Source organism: Nomia melanderi, chromosome 10 (genome assembly GCF_051020985.1).
Source record: "Nomia melanderi isolate GNS246 chromosome 10, iyNomMela1, whole genome shotgun sequence".
NCBI lineage: Eukaryota > Metazoa > Arthropoda > Insecta > Hymenoptera > Halictidae > Nomia > Nomia melanderi.
The window spans coordinates 513,006-532,325 of NC_135008.1; the positions used below are offsets into that span (position 1 = coordinate 513,006).

At 31.3% G+C, this 19,320-nt stretch overlaps 4 protein-coding genes across 8 annotated transcripts; 2 read left to right on the top strand and 2 right to left on the bottom strand.

Annotated features, from left to right (window-relative positions):
- Window positions 1-836: 836 nt before the first annotated feature.
- Window positions 837-5,891, bottom strand: LOC116430328 (E3 ubiquitin-protein ligase TRIM33). 4 transcript variants are annotated; one of them, XM_031984299.2, is made up of 11 exons: window positions 5,400-5,891; window positions 4,790-5,019; window positions 4,418-4,698; window positions 4,171-4,281; window positions 3,901-4,095; window positions 3,713-3,825; window positions 2,303-3,574; window positions 1,982-2,120; window positions 1,719-1,902; window positions 1,481-1,633; window positions 837-1,379 (listed from the first exon to the last, which is right to left on the bottom strand). In XM_031984299.2, the coding sequence occupies exons 1-11, from the start codon at window positions 5,728-5,730 to the stop codon at window positions 1,206-1,208; spliced, it is 3,183 nt and encodes a 1,060-aa protein (XP_031840159.2). In that variant the 5' UTR covers window positions 5,731-5,891; the 3' UTR covers window positions 837-1,205. The 4 variants fall into 4 exon arrangements, with proteins under 4 accessions (XP_031840159.2, XP_031840158.2, XP_031840161.2 ...); XM_031984298.2 differs by having other exon boundaries at window positions 1,982-2,141; window positions 5,400-5,890; XM_031984301.2 differs by lacking the exon at window positions 5,400-5,891 and adding an exon at window positions 5,153-5,376 and having other exon boundaries at window positions 1,982-2,141.
- Window positions 5,892-6,263: 372 nt separating this feature from the next.
- On the top strand, window positions 6,264-8,562 carry LOC116430359 (WD repeat-containing protein 55 homolog). Its single transcript, XM_031984370.2, has 8 exons — window positions 6,264-6,438; window positions 6,613-6,780; window positions 6,853-7,045; window positions 7,137-7,319; window positions 7,395-7,468; window positions 7,564-7,730; window positions 7,804-8,021; window positions 8,098-8,562. Exons 1-8 carry the CDS (start codon window positions 6,411-6,413, stop codon window positions 8,354-8,356), a joined length of 1,290 nt encoding a protein of 429 aa, XP_031840230.1. The 5' UTR covers window positions 6,264-6,410; the 3' UTR covers window positions 8,357-8,562.
- A 50-nt stretch (window positions 8,563-8,612) lies between these two features.
- On the bottom strand, window positions 8,613-16,051 carry Sra-1 (Cytoplasmic FMR1-interacting protein Sra-1). 2 transcript variants are annotated; one of them, XM_031984356.2, is made up of 19 exons: window positions 15,904-16,051; window positions 15,465-15,692; window positions 15,188-15,367; window positions 14,924-15,105; window positions 14,321-14,845; window positions 14,026-14,230; window positions 13,739-13,953; window positions 13,510-13,640; window positions 13,265-13,435; window positions 13,068-13,150; window positions 12,806-12,874; window positions 12,096-12,169; window positions 11,623-12,028; window positions 11,335-11,534; window positions 10,725-11,254; window positions 10,561-10,655; window positions 10,245-10,483; window positions 10,015-10,162; window positions 8,613-9,926 (listed from the first exon to the last, which is right to left on the bottom strand). In XM_031984356.2, the coding sequence occupies exons 2-19, from the start codon at window positions 15,672-15,674 to the stop codon at window positions 9,711-9,713; spliced, it is 3,879 nt and encodes a 1,292-aa protein (XP_031840216.1). In that variant the 5' UTR covers window positions 15,675-15,692; window positions 15,904-16,051; the 3' UTR covers window positions 8,613-9,710. The 2 variants fall into 2 exon arrangements, with proteins under 2 accessions (XP_031840216.1, XP_031840217.1); XM_031984357.2 differs by lacking the exon at window positions 12,806-12,874.
- An 844-nt stretch (window positions 16,052-16,895) lies between these two features.
- On the top strand, window positions 16,896-19,256 carry nSMase (neutral sphingomyelinase). Its single transcript, XM_031984371.2, has 6 exons — window positions 16,896-17,048; window positions 17,164-17,337; window positions 17,455-17,638; window positions 17,715-18,041; window positions 18,120-18,225; window positions 18,304-19,256. Exons 1-6 carry the CDS (start codon window positions 17,005-17,007, stop codon window positions 18,648-18,650), a joined length of 1,182 nt encoding a protein of 393 aa, XP_031840231.1. The 5' UTR covers window positions 16,896-17,004; the 3' UTR covers window positions 18,651-19,256.
- Window positions 19,257-19,320: the final 64 nt, after the last annotated feature.

The window sequence follows — 19,320 nt, forward strand, 5'->3', positions numbered from 1 at the left end:
TTTTATAATTCGTTACAAAAATAACGTTTATAGTACAGGTAAATTTTATTTCTACGTTCTGAAAAATGGTCAACATTATTAAAACTTTTTAAAGTATAATGTACCGCGTTTGAATAATACATAAAATGAACAAATTTATAAAATCGTTACAAATTAACTTTTCATTACAAGATTATTATTTGATATGTAATGATTTTTTTCATTCCTAACAATGTAAGATTTCAAGGCATTAATTACTTTTTTTTTGTTACCATTGTATAAAAAGTGATGCAACTAATTTATCTTATATCATTTTTATTACAAATTACAATAGTGTAGAAATCAAGAACATCTTAAAAATTTTAATTATATACTGCGTATATTTAATTCAATGCAACAAATAAGAATTTTCCTATAGTTGAATGTTAATTAAGTAAATGCGATATAAATGTTTCAATTTAATCAAGGTGTAACTGTAACTATCAAAAGAAAATAGAACTACAAAATCTGAAGCTTAATATTATCCGTTTTAATATACATTGTCTAATAACAAATAAAATGCGAAATTGATTATTAAATACCATGCATAGTTTCAGAGTATTGTTGAACAAATGAGTTTCTCAACAAAATTTGTGAATATTATATCAATATATAAAATTTATAATCAGTATGTTTTCTACAACATAGTCAATTATAATTTCCTATTAACAAGTAATACAACGTTTCGTCATACGGTTTGATTTCAATAGAATGATAATATGTATATAAGACCGTAATACTTTATAAAAAATATACTTATAAATTTACTGAAATACTTCATTGTAGAACTAATATAATAAATCATTCTCTGAACCATATAACTTAATAATAAGTTTATCAGAAAGTGATTTCACGATAAACCTTATGAATTATAATAAGCATTTAAGCTTTTTATGAACAATTTTTTCGTTAAAATTGTGTTCACCGTTAATTTATAAATCCATGTAATAGGCGACAAATTTATCCTTAATTAAAATAGAAGTAAATTCAATAGATTCTATACTACAATTATAAATTTCGTCAATTGCTCTGTTAGTATTTCTTGAACATTCATCATGTGTTTATTAAACATGAGAAGTAATATTTAATATAACGAAGAAATGTTTTAAAATTGCATCGAAATATAATTCTGCTACAGTTTTTAAAAATAACATAATTTTCAAGTGCACGGTTGTAACAAATGAAAATTAATCAGTAACTATGCGTCTGTATTTTCTATTCGGAGGAAACACTTCCTCGTCTTCGTCTTTGTCAGCTGATAGAAAAGGGTCGTCGTAAGCATAATTCGGTGCCCATTTTAATAATAATTTCTCAAAAAATTCTTCTAAATTTCGTGCTTCTTGATAAACCTGCGACTCAACCTAAACGCAATCAAAATTACACGAATATAATTAAAATAAAATTCCTAACTACACAATTAGAGATTTGCAATTCTCCAAGAATCTTATATTTTAAAACTTACAGGATTGTATGTAAAAGCATTTTTAAACATCAATCTGATATCCGCCATCACTTGTCTTAAATCTGCGTAATGATTTGGGTGATCGGGTTTCAATTTATCTCTAATTACATCTAATGCAATAGGTTTCTTTATAATACGATGATAATCGATTATCTAGAGAGGAAAAAAATTCAACAACAAGTTAGCTTCTCTTTGTTGCTTATTAAATATTGTATATGTATATATTCTGTAGATTTACCTCGCTAGAAACAACTTCACGGAAGGGTAAACTTTGCTCATACTGACAATAAAGCTCCAATACAATCCTTTGGGCAATTCTTAATTCTTTCGTACTTATAGTGTTGGGCCTTTTCTCTCCCGGTGGATCATCCGAGCAATCGAGTACATTTGTACATAACATACACTGCCATGTTTCACTCTCGCTGGAAAATACAAATAAAATTTGGATATGAATCACATTATGCGTAACAGATGAACTGTGCTACCTACTTACGTACTTACTCAGGAAACGATTTTAAACTAGGAATATGACAATACAAGTGGAAGACTTTTGGACATTTATCACAACATAGCACAGCATCTCCCCCATCCATACACACTGCACACCAGTCTTCGTTAGGATCGTCCTTTGTCATGGATGCTGCAGCATTTTTTGAATTATCTATTGAACATATAATTACGCACGTGCATTTATCATTTTAATATTATTCATCGTATGTCTAAAAATATTTCTATGTTAATTACTTTTTCTCCCCTACTATTCAAACAAAGACAGTCAGTGTAGCACGAGATACCAATGATTTAGTCAGAAAATTCGTATACCTGATGCATTTTCAACCATCGGATTCATTCCCTCATCAGTCGAGCTATCTACTTGAGCTGAATCCAATTGATTTCGTTGGGCTTCCGGTATTACCACAATTCCATTACTATCTAATTTCGCGATGGTGAGCATCAAATCGTTCAAAGATTTTTGGCAAAACTTGTCCAAACTTTTCTCAGTTTCATCAGTTTTACCGGGTGGTACAGGACTAGGCGTCTTAGGTACCGACGAACTAACTGTATGGCCAACAGACACGGAATTTTGTGCTTGAGGTGGATTATCAGTGGCGACGCTTGCTTGCGTGTTGTATTTTTGATTGTTGCTTGACTGTTGGTTCTTCAATGTTATCTTGTAAGTATCGTTGATAGGAACTGGCATCGGGGGCGTTGTTTGATGGCGGGAGGGATAATAAGGAAGGCAAGGGTTCACATTTTGGGGGATGTGCCAACGAGCTGTGGTGGGTTGTTGCACAGGGTAACTTAAATGCTGTGCAGACGGTGAAGTTGCATTACATTGTTGAAGCCTTATACCGGACACCATGGACGTATTCGTCGGTTGATACGTGTGCGGTGGTACTGGCCGTTGAGAATTACTCGACGGGTACCTATAAGTTGGCAATCGGTATGGTACATGATTCGTAGAAGGCCGATACGGAGGAGGATTATGCGCGAGAAGCCCACGTAGACTTGTATTCTGACCAAGCTGATCCATATGAACTTGTTGATGAGGATGCGTAGATGAAGTTACTTGCTGGTGGCAAATTCCCAATGGACGCTGTTGTATCATTAATGGTTGCTGCAACCTATTGTTGAAGTTAACTGCATACGGTACACGTGGCTGATGTGCTTGAGGTGATGAACGTGGCGGCATATTATTCATAGGATAATGCTGCATATAATTTTGTGATTGTGCTTGTTGCAGTTGCTGTTGCGGTTGCGGTTGCGGTTGCTGCTGTTGCTGTTGTTGCTGTTGCTGCTGCTGCTGCTGTTGTTGTTGTTGTTGTTGCTGCTGCTGCTGCTGGTGTTGTGTTAAAGGTAACGATGGAGGCACTTGCTGGTAGGAATTTTGTTGAATATTATTCGACTGCTGTGTCGCAGGAGGTATTTGTACAGCCATAGACGAACCATCCATTGGTGTGTTAGGAAGATTGCTCGTCTGTTTCAGCTCTGGCTGCGAGTCATATGACATGGATGGTGTATTTGTTCCACCCAGTGGAGATATTGAAGGATATACTCTGCCATCTACTACTATCGCTCCAATCGATGAAACCACTAAAATGTAGAAATATTACTTTTAGTCCTGCCATGCAACCAATATTTGAAAGACATTGGAATTTTAGATCATAGCGGTATTACAAAGTGTGCCTATACTTAATAACATAATTAAGCACCTATTTATACTAATTTAACCTTTTATCAAGTCTGGTACTTTTTCCAAAGATAAATGTATTCTGACAGGTATTTCTGGATTTGGAATGTCAGCTCGTCTACTTTTTATTCTTTGTAAGTGACTTGTAACAGACCTATAATAACAGAATTAAATAATATATATAACAATATTATTTACTTTATACTATCTTACATACTTAGATACATACTTCTTACTATACAGTAATTCCAGGTCTGAGCCTTTCTTCAAGGCATGAGCCACAAATTGAATGCAATGATCTGTAAGCTTTGATAATTGATCTAAAGCGACTTTTTTTTCGTTTAATGTGTTCTGTTTTTGATCGCACACTTCATTCAAACGCATAATTAATTGCTTTCCTCTTGTGTTGATTGCATTCGTTAATCTTTAAACAAAGAAATTACACGTTATAAGCAACTTTGTGAAGATAAATTTTTATATAATGAATATATAGACTTACTGCACCACCATTTGTGTTATATCTTGTACTAAATTTTTTTTCTTCTCTAAAATGAGGACTTGCCTATCCTCTATAACTTTCATAGCACTTTTTAATAAAACTCGTTTATAACTGAAAACATAACAACAATATGATTATTAACGACCAATAAAAATAAGCATTCAGCATGCTTATACATTTTCAAAATATTAGTAACTGTTAAAACCTAAAAACGCTATAAATAAAAATGAAAGAAACAAAGAATTACCTCACTTCTTTAAGTAAAGTCGATACAGAAGTACGTGTTTCAGCAGCAATTTCATGAATAAATTTGTACTTATGATCTCTGTGTTCACTTAACTGACAGTCCCTACAAGTAAGTTTATCACATGTTTGACAAAACAAAGATAATTGTTCATGCGAATGAATTGTACAAAATAAATAGCCAGGTATTTTTTTGTTGTCCTTTTTAACATTGTCCCTATCATTGGCAACTTCATCCTTTGGTTTAATTGTATGATCCTTTGTGATTTTTAATCTTTGATGTGCCTAAAATATTTCAAAATTCAGTATTATTCTTTACATTGTACTTAAAGACACATATATAACATGTATATGACCACTATTGCAATTTAATTACCATAACACAGTTCTGACAGATAAATTCTTCGCATTCCACACACCAACTTGTAGCATTGGCATTGTCATGACAGCTGGTACATTTTTTTTCTTCTTCAATTTCTTTAGATTCATCGTCAGTTCCTGGACTACTATCTTCCTCTATAAATTTTGACAAGAATCGATTCTCGATTAAATTGTCTGCTTGGGTAGTGACATTACAAATTTGACAAGCAATCACATTGCTTTCCACTGCAACAATACGTACATAATTTAACCCACATTCTCTATATCGCGTATTGTATAAGGTTAATAACAATTTATAATTTACAGTCATATTTCAAACAACATATTTAAAAAATGTTTTCTTAACAATTCACTTTACATTTTCATACCAACACCAAAAGTTATCGTCAGAAAATAAATTTGCAAAGGACAAGCCAGTTGAATCAAGTGAAAGCATTATAGTTTCTCTTAGTTTCTATTTTTTGAAGACGCGATGTCTGCAATATTTTATCATTGTTAAAAATATTCAATGTAAATAAAAACTGTATATTGCAAACAATTTGATTCGTGAACGACACATGTATAATAAACGAGTTAAAAATCATGGTAGTGTAATGCGATCTTACACAAAACATCCACGTCGACCGACGTATTGTGATCGCTTAGTTTACTGTTGACACATGCAGTGCATGCTGCATGTAAACATTCTAGGAGTTTTGGGTCATCGCCGGAGGCGAAGGTTTTCCCGCAGAACACACATTTCGATAAAAATGCACGTGTCTCGTTCTCCTGACCCTCGGTAGTGCACTCGATACGCTGCTCGCATTCTTCCTCTATGCAAACGCCCTGTACTTGAGACTGTTGCATATCCTGCTTCGCGCCAGTTTGGTCGACCGGTTCTTCCTTAATCGTTGCTGGAGGGCCCGTCGTTAGCAATTCATTTGCTCGAGGTTCCATGTTTAAACCACCCAAGCATAAATAGGCACACGCAAAAATCGTTTTTACAATTTATGAAAATATAGTTTTCTTGAACCGTGGAGCGTCATGGTCCACCATACTACATCCTCAACTCATTCTGATTAATACATTTTAGGAGGGAAACCGAAGAATGGATCAGATATTGCGCGATAATGGCGACCTCTATAGTTAATGATTTTAAATAAATCTGAACCTATACAAAGATGATTCACTACACGTGGTAAATAAGTATTTTTTAAATGATGGTTCTATATATTAAAATAAAAATAAAATCGGAAGCAAGAAAATTAGGTTGAAAGCTTTATTTCGTATATATTTTTATTTGCGTAATTTCGTAGAACTCGAAAGGTTCAAGGAACTTAGAGATTTAGAGATTATTACATTGGCTGATCCTTATCATTATTCGTTCAAAATCTGGCCAATAAGAGTAGTTCTACGAATGATAGAAATGAGACATTATGGGAGTCGTAAAAATGTGAAATTAAGGAACATTATAACATCTTGTAGTTATATTGTATAAGGCTGTTTGTTACGGTCTCATAGAAATCGGCCATAGGATTATTTATTTTCACTGTTTCACGTGTAGGTTCAAGGGAAGTTTGTAAATAGTAATGCATGGTAGAAAAGCTTTGAAAGCGTAATATATTCTATTGTTCAACATGCAGTTAAATAAAGGGAAATTGATAGGTATGTTGTTTTAAATAAAAATCATGTTGAAAAGCAAGTTTATTCATATAATTCTGTAATATATTGATTTGTTGATAGGTTGCTAATACGTTGCGAATAATTAACATAAATTTAATAATTAAATATCTCCTTTTAGTATTAAATAACGGTAACTAAAGATGGATAATTTTGCAGGAAATTTAGCTGTTGACAATCACGATAGTGATGATAGTGAAGACAGCGATGAAAGTATGCAGGCATCTACAGATAGCGATGAAACAATGAGCAGTAGTGATGAATCTGAATCAGAGGATGAAAATCATGAAGAAAATTCAAATAATAATGAGATTCACGCCCGTACAAGTATGTTTCATGACATTTAAATAATTTTGTGTTCAGTGTAAAGTTTAATGATAATTGTATTGTCATTGCAAGGTGAAGACATAGAACCAATATTGTTAAATGAAGATGAGGAAGAAGATGAAGTTGTGAAAGCCATAATTAGATCAAAAGACACACAAAAAGATCATCCTCCTTCTATTACAACAGAAGAACACATAGTAGATATATGCTTTCATCCTAATTCAAATATTCTTGCTGCAGCTAACATAGTTGGCGATGTTTGCCTGTAAATTTCACATTTAAGCTATACCATCAAATCTAGTAGAACTTCTGATTATACAATCATGTTCTATATAATTAAATCTTTCACTTTTTAGATACAAGTATAGCAATACAGAAACAGAACTTGTTTCAACTTTGGAATTACATCTTAAACCATGTCGTGACATTGAATTTAATGAAGATGGAACAACATTATTTTCAACTGCTAAGGACCTAGCCATAATGCTCACTGATGTTCAAACTGAGAAACTAAAAAGAGTATATGAAAATGCACATGAGTAAATATGATATTATTATTCGTATTTTGATGAAATTTATTCTATGTATATACTTGAAATTAATTTATATTTTAGTGAACCTATCTACACAATGACTGTAATCGGGGAACATATGTTTGCAACAGGAGACGATGATGGTGTAGTAAAATGTAAATTTTAGTAATTGTATACTATTTTTCATTCCTTCTGACTGTATGTCTGTAATTATCTATACTACAATATAATTATGAACAAATATTTTCAGTATGGGATCTTAGGCAAGCAGGAAATGTACCTGTATTTTCAATAAAAAAGATGGAAGATTATGTAAGCTCAATAATAACAAACAGAGAAGGAAAATATTTAGTGTGTGGAAGTGGAGATGGTTCTCTCACTACATTCAATATACTAGGGAAAAAATTACATGTTCAGGTATACACATATTTATAAGAAGCAACATATCGTTTAATTAACTTTACTATTTTTATACCAAACATTTTAATAGTCGGAAGAGTATGACGAGGAATTGACATGCCTTGGTTTATTTAAAAATGAAACGAAAATTCTTGTGGGGACTAGCAAAGGAAAAATGTATATATATAATTGGGGAGAGTTTGGACTCCACTCTGATGAGTTTCCAAGTGTAACAAAGAAGGCTATAAATTGTATGGTTCCAATTACTGAGAATGTAGTAATAACAGGAGGAGAAGATGGAATGCTCAGGTAATAAATTATCTAAATTTTTAATTACCGTATCGAATAAATAAATCAGTAATATAATTAATGTTTTAATATGCAGAGCTACTAGTTTGTTTCCTCGTAATAATCTTGGGATCGTGGGTCAACATACTTTCTGCATTGAAGCCACTGATATAAATAGCGATGGTACTTTAATTGCATCTTCCTCGCACAATAATGATATCAAATTTTGGAATGTGCAATATTTCGAAACTTTAGACGTAGCTCACCGTGTGAAAGGTGGAAAACAAAAACAATTGAAATATAATCTTCCAAGTAGTAAGACTGATAATGCATCAAGTTTCTTTTCAGACCTTTAGAATAGAAACGTAAATAATAATTTTATATAAAATGAGTCGTTGAATGTATTGTAAGTTATTAAACATCATTTTGCAAAGAAGTGTTAATGGAGTACATTATGATACACGAGTTTATTTATTTTATGATTGTCATATACTTACATTAAAAATTTATTACTGTATTATACGAATGTAAAAACGACAATAAAATTACATGTAAATATAAATATTTTATTTATATAATTTAATTAGATTACATATGAAAATTATAGATGCTTTTACCAAACTTTTATTACTGACACTTTATGGTACAATCATAGTGTAGGTGTAGTATACAATAGATGGGTACAAACTTGAGTTTCTAATATGGTTTTCTGACTAAATAAAAAAGATGTAGAAGAAAAAAGTACAAAACTTAAAGTTGTATAATATTATGTATTTTCCTAAAAATGTTATAAAGTACACGCTTTGGAACATTCATTTGTAACCATTGCATTGCACGATTCGTAATTTACAATAAGTTACTTATTATACAATTTTTTTTATTTTTCAAACAGTAATAGAAGTTCGTTCGGTATCGACTAAATAAGATTATAAAAAAAGGTTCTCTAAGCTAAAGGTGATAAAAATTCACTGGATATTTGCTACTGTAATTACAAGCATTTAATATACTTCATAATTTGTACTTAATCGCTAAAAAAAGAACTCATAAAAATTTAAACAGAACATGATATAAACAAAACATAAGAATTCATGTATATATTATGGAATTTAAATCATCTTTACTAGTATAAATTAGAATAAATAATACTGATATTGTATAACACTTAACATAAAAATTCGAAATTCAATGTGAAACTGGGTAATATTGTATTATCGAAGATTTCTTCAGAGTCCTCGAATAAAGATTTCGTATTGTTATATATAGAAATGAGTAATAATAAAAGTATTATTATACATTAATAGGATATACAAATGTTCTTATTGATTAATTGCTAGTACGTTAAATACTACTAATATTTTTTACGTGGTAATAGACCATATACAAACAAGCAGAATATTCAACGTCATAAAAAATGCATTATGAGTTCCAAGTCCCTTATAATTTTCTGTTACGAAAACAAAAAGGGTCCGAGAGGTTTTATGAAAGTAGTTCACGTTTCATGAATGTGATCGCTTCAAATATTAAATGTATTGATAAGAAGGTAGAATGCAATATATTAAATGCTCAATATTTATTCTTAAAAAGTCTTAAATAAATATTTCAAAACGTTATTACATTATGTTATTACTCGTAGATATGAGCTAGTTAAAAAGTTGGACTCAGCCTTAATTATTATGTTGTATTACAAATACGATTGCTTGTAAAGTTGCTTTACTGATGGTTTATTTGACGTAAATATTCTGGCGTATGATAATGTTGTTGCTGTGCATGAGCAAGCGAGGGATGAATAGGCGACGGAAAGCATCGAACATGTTCGACGCTTGTTACATCACTGTCTCCACTTTTTAAATACTTATTTAATACAGCAAAAATTTGCGAATTTAATACTTGGAATCTTCTAATTCTGTCCACCATTCTTTTCAAATGCTACGTAACACAATGAAACATGATCTATTATAATTTCGTTGTTAACATTGCTATTCGATAAAATATTCATATATCAACTTCTACTTACGATTCCTTTAACATTTTCGTCCTTCCCGTCTACCCGTTGCACTCTCAGAATATGATAACAGAAATCAAGAGCCTCGAAACGTCTTTGTTGGCCAAGTAATACTATCATAGCGCATCCAGCCCAGTGTAACCCTTCCCCAAATAGCTCCCTGCAACAGCGAATGATACAGTGAATTTTTTCTATTGATTTACAAATAATACTGTATTGTTATATACATTCATGTTACTAACTCAACCGTGAATTCCGTTTCTCCGACGGGAATACAATAGACAAATTGTAATGCGCTCCATAATCTATGAAACTCCGTGCATTCGTCAACGTTCATAACCCCATTTGCTGGAGGAGGACCAACCCATATAGGATCATCCAAGAAGCTACGCAATCTGCTAAGCACGACTTCAAATATCGACAAACCACAGCAAAGTCGTTCTCGTGTTAGTAAATCTCCTTCTCTGGCGATCATTGCTTGCTGTGAAAACAATTTGAATTATTTTTTAAACATTACAAATGTATAGGACGAATTGTATTATACTTTTGATTACTCACCTTAGCTGTACCTAATTTATCTACGTTTGGAACGATTTGTAAGGCTGCATATTTAGCTTCAAGTCGTTTCTGCTTTGTTTCCGGTTTTTCGCCCTCTGCAATTACAGTTGTTCGAATATTTTCTGAATTAAAAAGTGTTGTCTTTCACGCTTTAAAAATCATACCTTTGCAATAAGGCCTGGGTAATATATTTTGAAACGGTGCTGCATGTAGCAAATCGCAAACTTCTTCTTGCGATAAAGCTTGTTCCATTAAGAGGCAGAATAGAATTGTGTTACCGAACTCTCGAAAATTGTGGAAAAGCTCGGTTTTCGCATCAGGGTATTGCACGATATCGTTTAACTGGGCATGATAGTATCCCAGGACACCTGGAGATCCATAATCGTATCTGGGAAGCTTGCAAACTTTCGGCATAGCTTCCATCAAGGTCTTGGTAAATTGATGTAAACTTCCTTGAATCAAAGACTTGACAATTTTCAGGAGCTCCTCCATTACTACCGCGATGCCTTGATAACCAAGAAGTTTACACATTGTTCGGAAATGCTGTGGGCCAACGAATCCCGAGTATTGTCCGTATTGCGTACTGTAAGCTAAATTTAATTGTTTACTTCCCCAAAGATAATGATGAGACATTTGCGGAGGTTTATCTCTGTGAACTGGTTGTACAAATTGAAGTCCTCTGCATTTTACAAATCTGTGAAGTACATTTCAATTTTAGGATACGAACTTTTATATGTATCTTTCTTTTTGTAGATTCGATGAGTAACGTTATACCTGTTTGTTGCTGCATTGTAACAATAATTTGGTAAAAAGTCATAATTCAGTTCCCAAAACACGTGAAGCGTGATTCGTCCATACGGAGCTAAAACATTATGATTAGCTTCTCTAAACATTGCATCGTATTCATCCAGTGCAAGCCATTTACTTAAAAGTTTATGAGTAAGACGATTAACTTGCAGAAGTCCTTCTAATTCCTGAAGTGTATAAAACATTACAATTAGATTTCTAATTTAATCTGGATATACGTTGAACAGAATTTATAAGTAGAATTTATAAACTTACTACAACTCCTGTAATATCACCGGACTCAAATTTACTAATTGCTAAATCCAACGATTTTTGCATGTCCGCATTAATACGTTGTGTGATCAACTTATTCAAGTCAATACTCCTTCCCAATAACTGAACATGTCTTTGTTTTAATAACGTTTCGTATCGATTGGCACGAGGGTATGGAAGTAAGTATGCTCCAAGAGCAACGCATTCGACTCGAAATCTTTTGTCTAACAATATACTTGCAGCCAGTTGCTTATAGTGAGCAAAAATTTGTTCGCTAAGCTTATAAACGAACTGATCAAAGCATAAATTTACTTCAGCTTCCACTTCATCGTACAGAAATTGTTTGCGGAATATCGTCAGTGCATATAATGCACTATCGTTGTATAAATCCAATGGATATAGAACATATCTAAAAGCATAACATTATGTATAATATATTTATATGTATTAACAAGTAAAGCATTAAATGTACTTACTCCATCATCGATGGTTCTTTACTTCTTAGTATGTGATCAGTCAATATCCATGGCATAGACATCTCAATGGGGAACTGAAACATGAACCAGTAAACTTTAAAATCCTTATACGATAACTTGAGCATCAGTGCTGAATAGTATAATATTCCACTAATTACAAACCCCAAGTGTTAATAAAGTAATTAGAGAAACAGTTATATATTTGTAAAAATACAACATTAGAAATATTGTATTTGCTTTGAGGACACTACCTTTACATAAATATACATTGATTTCATCACTTAATGCATGCTACATATAAATACATAAAACAGAAATCAAGTTAACGATCGAATGTGCTATCCATCATGTTTCAATTTTTTCCAACTGTATTGTGCTTGTGTTATAAACGTGCAAATATTTCTTAACATAGTTTTAGATACGTGTATTTAAATACTTCACTTAAAAGCTGTTACAAAAGACGAACACAACATTTACACAGGCTGTACAATAAAAACAAATTCTAATACAACATATTCTGCAGTTTGAAATTATTCTTTGAATATCAGAAACACTAAAGTACAAATCGATTTCAACTATACAAAATGCAATTTCCATTATGAACAAATGCAGTAATAATGAAATCAGTAAACCATATAAATGGTTATATACTGCGGTAAGTTATAAGCGTAAGCCAACGTTGCTACAACCACTCGTGTCTAACAGAGTACCTGAATACGTTTCTCCATGGTGATCAAGTCGCTGCACTCTTCATTATGCTGGTGACGTACTTGGCATTTCTAGTCATGAAATCAAGCACACAAAACGCTATTTTGATAGTATTTTTTATATCTTAGTACAAAACATAAATTACTTCTATATTCATTAGAGACTAATAAGATAAAAGTGAAAACACCAAATAACGTTTTCCATTTAAAATGTTTACATGACTGAGTATAGAGTAAAAAAGGTAGCAAACAAATTTTTAATTACCTGTATCTTTCGACCCATGGTCATTTCCAGATAAAACTCTCTGTACCATAATTGAGACAAATCGCAACAGTCTTGTAAAGATTCTAAAAAAAAAAGCAAGGTATACTAATAAGACAAGAAATTTATAACTATGTAATAATTGTTTTTCCTTAATCGTAATATCTAATATATAACAAATAATAATAATTTTTAGTTACCACTAAAATTTAAAAGGTAACTCCAATAAAAGCTAGTTTTATGGAATTGATCGATTTGCACAAGATATTGACCATCAATATCTTTTCTCAGAGTACGTTTTCCTCCACTTTTATCGGCAATTAACGATTCTAACATGGTACGAACCATATAAAGCTGAGTTGAGGAAGGACCTGAAAAGAGAAATAATCTTTGAAAGAATTGAAAATACGCAATATTATAAATATAAATTGTCTTTGAATCTTACCGACATTCCTTCGTGGTACTTTAATACCAAATCCATTGTCAGGATCTTTCTTGCCTTTTAAAGCAGGATCTCCTAATGGCTCTACACCAAAATGCCAATCTGCACAAGTTTCCCTTACAGATACAATTATACTGAAACAAATAGTAAACAGTTGAACTCATAAGTTAACTATATACAGTTATTAAAAACACAGGATATATTTATTAAAAATATGTTGGTATTTACAAACCTCCTAATAAGATCTTTTTTATTTTTAATTGCTTTACGTAGTGGCTCCCGCAAAATAAGTTGCACAAAATCTTGTAATTCTGCATATATATTTCTACGTATTGCATCGATGAAAACCGTTTCTATACGAGCCATTAATACTTGTAATCCTTTAATCATTGCAATCACTTCTATTAAAGCAAATTTTTCCTCATCTGTGTAATTGTAACGTGTAGCCTACCAAAATAAAATATATTAATATCAATTCATTAGTAGTAAAATTTACAATGAATACAGAATATACTCTACTCTTTCATATTCTTCAGCTTCCTGTGGGCATTCCTTGTTCATATGATGATCAGTGGGATGAAGAAGCTTCCAACTATAAAGTTCTGTCACCACGCTTGTCCATTGTGAAAGTAATTGCAATCCACGCAATGCTAATTCAGCAGTTTCCCTATTTTCTACGTCGCTACCACATTCTTTATACGTGGTTGTTACTTCATTACTGTATCTATATCATGATTTTTAAAAAATAATAGCTTCTTTACAAATTTTTAAATGAAGATTGCTTTTTACATAAACTGTTAATGTATATTATTACCTTGCTAGTTCACTAATATACTTTACATGATCCTCTCTAATCTGTGGCAGATGCACCATAAGATCTGCTTGAGGACTTATGCTGTTTGATGAAGAAGATAATGGCCACTTTGATGCATCAAAGTGTTTAGAACGCTTAATATAATTAAAAGGCGCAATTTGCATGTCACCAAATAATGGTACTACCTCCAAATTTTTAAAAATTCTATCAATTCGATCTAATTTTAATTTTTTCTTTTGATCCAATTTATTGATATTGCACAATTCACTATCCATTAAAAATAATCCAAATCCCATGACCTTTACCAACATGTGTTTTTCATTTGGTGTTAAATACATTTTAGTCTCAAACATGTGGACACAAATATTGACCACATCTGCAAGTAACTCTTCGTATCCTGCAATTTTTTCCAAATTTTCTTTTACTGTGTCACGAATTTTGTTTTGTGTAGCTAAAAACATTGATAGATTTTGTGATTCCTGTAATGTTTGGGAGTCAGACATTACTTTAAGAAATTGAGCAGCCCTGAAATTAAAGAACAATCTCAATTAATGTAATCATGGCATAATTTTTCTAACACAGTGGTTTAAAAAGAATAATTACCTCCTATAAGTAGAGTAATCATTTTTTACACTAGATTTCATGTTTTTCAATTCGTCCAAAACAGCAAACATATTAATAAATTTCCCTAATGTAAGCAGATATGCTTCAGAAACAAAGTCTTTTCTTTTTTCATGGTGACATAAACGTTTTACTTCTCCAGAGAACCTTTCAATAGCTTTTCTCTAAAAAGAAATCATTAATATGTGAAGACCATAGACGCATACAGAAATATATAAGAAACAAAAGTACTAGTCAAATACTCACTTGAAAATACATAAAATTCAGTAACTTATTTACTTCTGGTGCTAATACTTCTACTGTTTTTTCATAAATTTCTACCCTATTTGGTTGTTCATTCGATTTTGGTTGAGGAATCGCACGGGAGCAACATCTCCAAGTATATAACATAACAGCATGCTTTAATCCTTCTTCTAATAGTTCATTCTTTGAAATAGGTGTATATTCATTAGCACATTAGAAAATATTACTAAACAATCATTGTATATACTTGTTATTACATAAAGTAATTTCTTAATCTTACCAAGCTTGCATGAACTGTAGCTTCTTCAATATATTTAGCAATTCCTGTAACAAAGCCATTTCTGTCTTCGAAATTAGTATCAAAATTCGCTTGATATACTACAGAACACGGTTGCGCTTCAATGCACGGCTGTTCATCTGGTAATGTAAATTCATCAAGCACATCAACATTAGACAAAGCATCACCCAAAGTTACTTTGTCAGTAGTCATTTCAGTTTAGGAATAAACCTACATAAGAGAAATAATTATTTACACACTATTCACAATTATATCACAATTAATTATATTAAAAATTTATATATCATATTACTCCTTTAACAACGTTTATTAAGTCGTATCTTTAAAAAATGTTTTATATAAGTGAACAATTGTAAACATTTAAAAATTACTTGTAAAGAGTAATTATTACAAAATAATTATTATTTATAAAATTACTCACCTCTAAAGAGGTTACGGTACCCAGTAACTTAAGTACACTAGAAACTTATATCTTTCTACTAGAAAATGAAATGATTTTCAAGTAATTCACAATACAATTAACACATTTTGACGCAACGTTGAACAATGCCGTGAATCTATAGAATTGAAAATCTAATACTCCACCCTCTCACTAGAAAACATAGGATAATTATCCTATCAACAATACTCAAGCCCTACATGCAGTAGCTCTATGGACTGCTGTAATGTCCTTGTTTAAATATAATCCACATTCTGCTTAGTTCTCACGTCCTTCGCCAAACTAAGCAGTATCAATTTCAAATTAATTGTACCATTCAAGAATGACTTTTTAACATTTTATGTTTATATTATGTTTGTCTTTATATTTATAACTAATTACTTTAATTAGTTGCGAATATCAATTTTTACAGCTCAATGTAGCAATTAGGTTGTACGATAATATCGTACAATGTTTTCCCCGTAACTTCTCAGTTTACGGAACTCTTTAACATCTCATCCTTAAATATTACAGTGTAGTCTATGTAGCTAAGTATCAAGTACTTAAGTATATTCCGTTCACGACTCGAAAGCTAGCGAAACAGTAGGTATTTACCTACAGAGGCAAGGAATATTTTCGCTGTGTGCTTTGTTAGCCTTGTCTACGTAATAAGTTGTGAGCAAACGATACGATCTAACGTGACCGCAACACTCAGGAAGTTGATTAACAGATCTCTTTATTCGAATCATTTTTTTTTCAATATTAGAACATACTTAAATTACAGTCAAAAAGAAGGTATATCGCATTTAATAAAATATTGTACCTATGGATACTGTTACCGAAACAAATGATGGTAGTGAAGTGTTAAACCTCCGTTAATGAGAACGAAAATTTTGTTTCTTTGAAAGCTTCTCGTGTCACGTTAACTTCAGTGGAATGCGTTAAAGTTCAACGAAATCATTAATAATCTTAGACATACAAATCGAAACGAGAATAAAGCTTACAAAACAACAAGGAAGAAAATATTATCAAAACAAGTTTAAATCGAGATTGTATAAAAAAAAAAGTTTGTGTTAAACACTTGTGATTAAAGGCTTATGAAGTATGACAGACGAAGTAACAATTAATATTTTAAGTTTGAATTGCTGGTAAGAAATTCTTTCATAATAGTTCAGATTTCATTGAAATGTGCATATTTATTTCTTTTTATTTGTTTATTCAGTGATGTTTATTCTTGTTTAACATGTCACTGTTACTTTACAGGGGAATACCATATGTTTCGAAAAACAGAGAAGATCGTATGAAAGCAATAGCAGAGAAATTTGCAACTGAAAATTATGATGTTATTTGCTTGCAAGAGGTATGGTCTGTTAATGATTTTAAGATGATCAAAGCCAGAACACAAGAGCAATTGCCTTACTCACATTACTTTTACAGGTAATTACCTCGTTAATGTGTTAATATTAAATAATTTATATGTGAATATTCTTACAATTCAATATTAAACTATAACATACATTATATTTGTATTAAAACTCTTTTAAATGTTTGTAGTGGTGTTCTTGGATCTGGGATTTGTGTCTTATCAAAATATCCCATTGAAGATGTAATGTTTCATAAATGGACTTTAAATGGATATGTACACAAAGTACATCATGGAGATTGGTTTGGTGGTAAAGGAGTTGGACTTTGTAGACTTAAAATTCATGGTATGACTGTTAATATATACACTGTACATGTAAGTAAACTCACAGAAACTATTGCTATTTTGTATACATTTGTTTCAAATACATTAAACGCGTTTAATCTTTTAGTTGCATGCAGAATATAATAGGCATAATGATGAGTATATAGCACACCGAGTTTTACAAGCATTCGACACTGCCCAATTTATTAGAATGACTTGTGGTGGTGCTGATTTTGCCATATTGGGAGGTGATCTTAACACAGAACCGCAAGATTTAGCTTACAAAATCATTTGTGGTGTTGCCGGTTTATCTGATGCTTGCTCAAGCGTTTCAAATAATTTAGGGACCAACGAGTGTGCCAATAATAGTTATACTAGCTCTAAACTTGCAAGGAAGGTCCCAGAAGGAAAACGTATAGACCATATATTATACTTGAGTTCAAAACTTAATAAAGTATGTTATATTATTTCCATGAATTTTAATTACTTATCAAGTATTATCTTTATCTTTATTAATAATATGTTTTTATAGGTGGAAGTAGTAAATTTTCATCATCCTTTCCCGAAACGTGTACCTTACAAAGATTTTAGTTATTCTGATCATGAAGCTGTTATGGCTACCTTAAAACTTAGCCCTGGTAAATTAATTAATATAGTGTCACATTGAATTATTGTATTGTGCAAGTATTTAATGCTTATAAATATTTTCTTTTTAGGTCTGTCACAACCAGTAAATGTAGATATTAGAGATTCGTTGAAAGAGGCTATAAACATATGTGAAACTTCATTAAAGAGTGTTCGTCGTCATCGTATTTTGTATTTAATATTTGCTTGCGTACTAACAGTTCCACTTGTTTGCTCTATGGGATTAGATTGTACCATTGTATCTGTAGGTGTGAACATTGGGCTCAATGTAATTCGCGTCTTTTTAAGTGCAATGCTGTGTTATACTTTGTTTATGAGTACCATATGGAATAGTGTAGAGAAAAATGCTTTGAAAGCAGGCAGATTAGAAATGGAAATTTACTTGACAAATTTAAACAATAATTTATTAAAAAAATGAACATACCTATGTGCATCATAGAAGTACATGTTTGGCTCAAAATTTTGACTTCTCTATTAAACTATTTCTGAACTATTCTGTAAAAAAATGTCAAATGGTATTCTCATTGATAATGAAAGTATATTTTCTTATACAATGAATCTTAACATTTTTATACATTAGGATTTCTACTGACGTATTACTCTAGGACAATAATCAAGTTATATGTTGTCAAAAAATATTTATTGTTCAATTTTATTAATTCTATTTTATCTATCTAAGCCTTGATTTTCAAAAAATTAAGGAGAAATTAGTAATTTCTTTAAATGCAAATTAAAGTTATTAAGTTACAAGGTGATGATTTAGAAAATTGTACTGTACCGTTTAGTAATATTAGTACTACTCACTGTCGTAGATCGTAAAGTTATTCCATTAAATGCATTTACTTTCCATTAATTTTAGTATAAATTATCACAAATATAGGCGAAATGAAGCATCAATTTAAGAATGATTTAAACTGTAAATTATTTTTTTATCTTTCAATCACTCTTTACTCAAATTATAATATTTAATGAAATAAATGAGATTTGTAAGTCATTAAATTCTTTATTAAAATTTCTGATTATATTTGGTATTTATTTATTTCGTATCACATTCTTATATAATATATTTATATATATATATATTATAT

Excerpts from the sequence above, each read along its gene's own strand:
- LOC116430359 (XM_031984370.2), top strand. The coding sequence starts at position 6,411 with ATGCAGTTAAATAAAGGGAAATTGATAG. Across the intron at positions 7,469-7,563 it reads CGATGATGGTGTAGTAAAAT|TATGGGATCTTAGGCAAGCA; the intron begins GTAAATTTTAGT and ends AAATATTTTCAG. Across the intron at positions 7,731-7,803 it reads GGAAAAAATTACATGTTCAG|TCGGAAGAGTATGACGAGGA; the intron begins GTATACACATAT and ends ACATTTTAATAG.
- LOC116430328 (XM_031984298.2), bottom strand. The coding sequence starts at position 5,730 with ATGGAACCTCGAGCAAATGAATTGCTAACGACGGGCCCTCCAGCAACG. Across the intron at positions 3,575-3,712 it reads AGTACCAGACTTGATAAAAG|TGGTTTCATCGATTGGAGCG; the intron begins GTTAAATTAGTA and ends TCTACATTTTAG. Across the intron at positions 1,903-1,981 it reads AGTTTAAAATCGTTTCCTGA|CGAGAGTGAAACATGGCAGT; the intron begins GTAAGTACGTAA and ends TGTATTTTCCAG.
- nSMase (XM_031984371.2), top strand. The coding sequence starts at position 17,005 with ATGACAGACGAAGTAACAATTAATATTTTAAGTTTGAATTGCTG. Across the intron at positions 17,049-17,163 it reads ATTTTAAGTTTGAATTGCTG|GGGAATACCATATGTTTCGA; the intron begins GTAAGAAATTCT and ends GTTACTTTACAG. Across the intron at positions 18,226-18,303 it reads TACCTTAAAACTTAGCCCTG|GTCTGTCACAACCAGTAAAT; the intron begins GTAAATTAATTA and ends TTTTCTTTTTAG.
- Sra-1 (XM_031984356.2), bottom strand. The coding sequence starts at position 15,674 with ATGACTACTGACAAAGTAACTTTGGGTGATGCTTTGTCTAATGTTGAT. Across the intron at positions 14,231-14,320 it reads TATATTAGTGAACTAGCAAG|ATACAGTAATGAAGTAACAA; the intron begins GTAATAATATAC and ends ATCATGATATAG. Across the intron at positions 13,436-13,509 it reads AGTACCACGAAGGAATGTCG|GTCCTTCCTCAACTCAGCTT; the intron begins GTAAGATTCAAA and ends TTCTCTTTTCAG.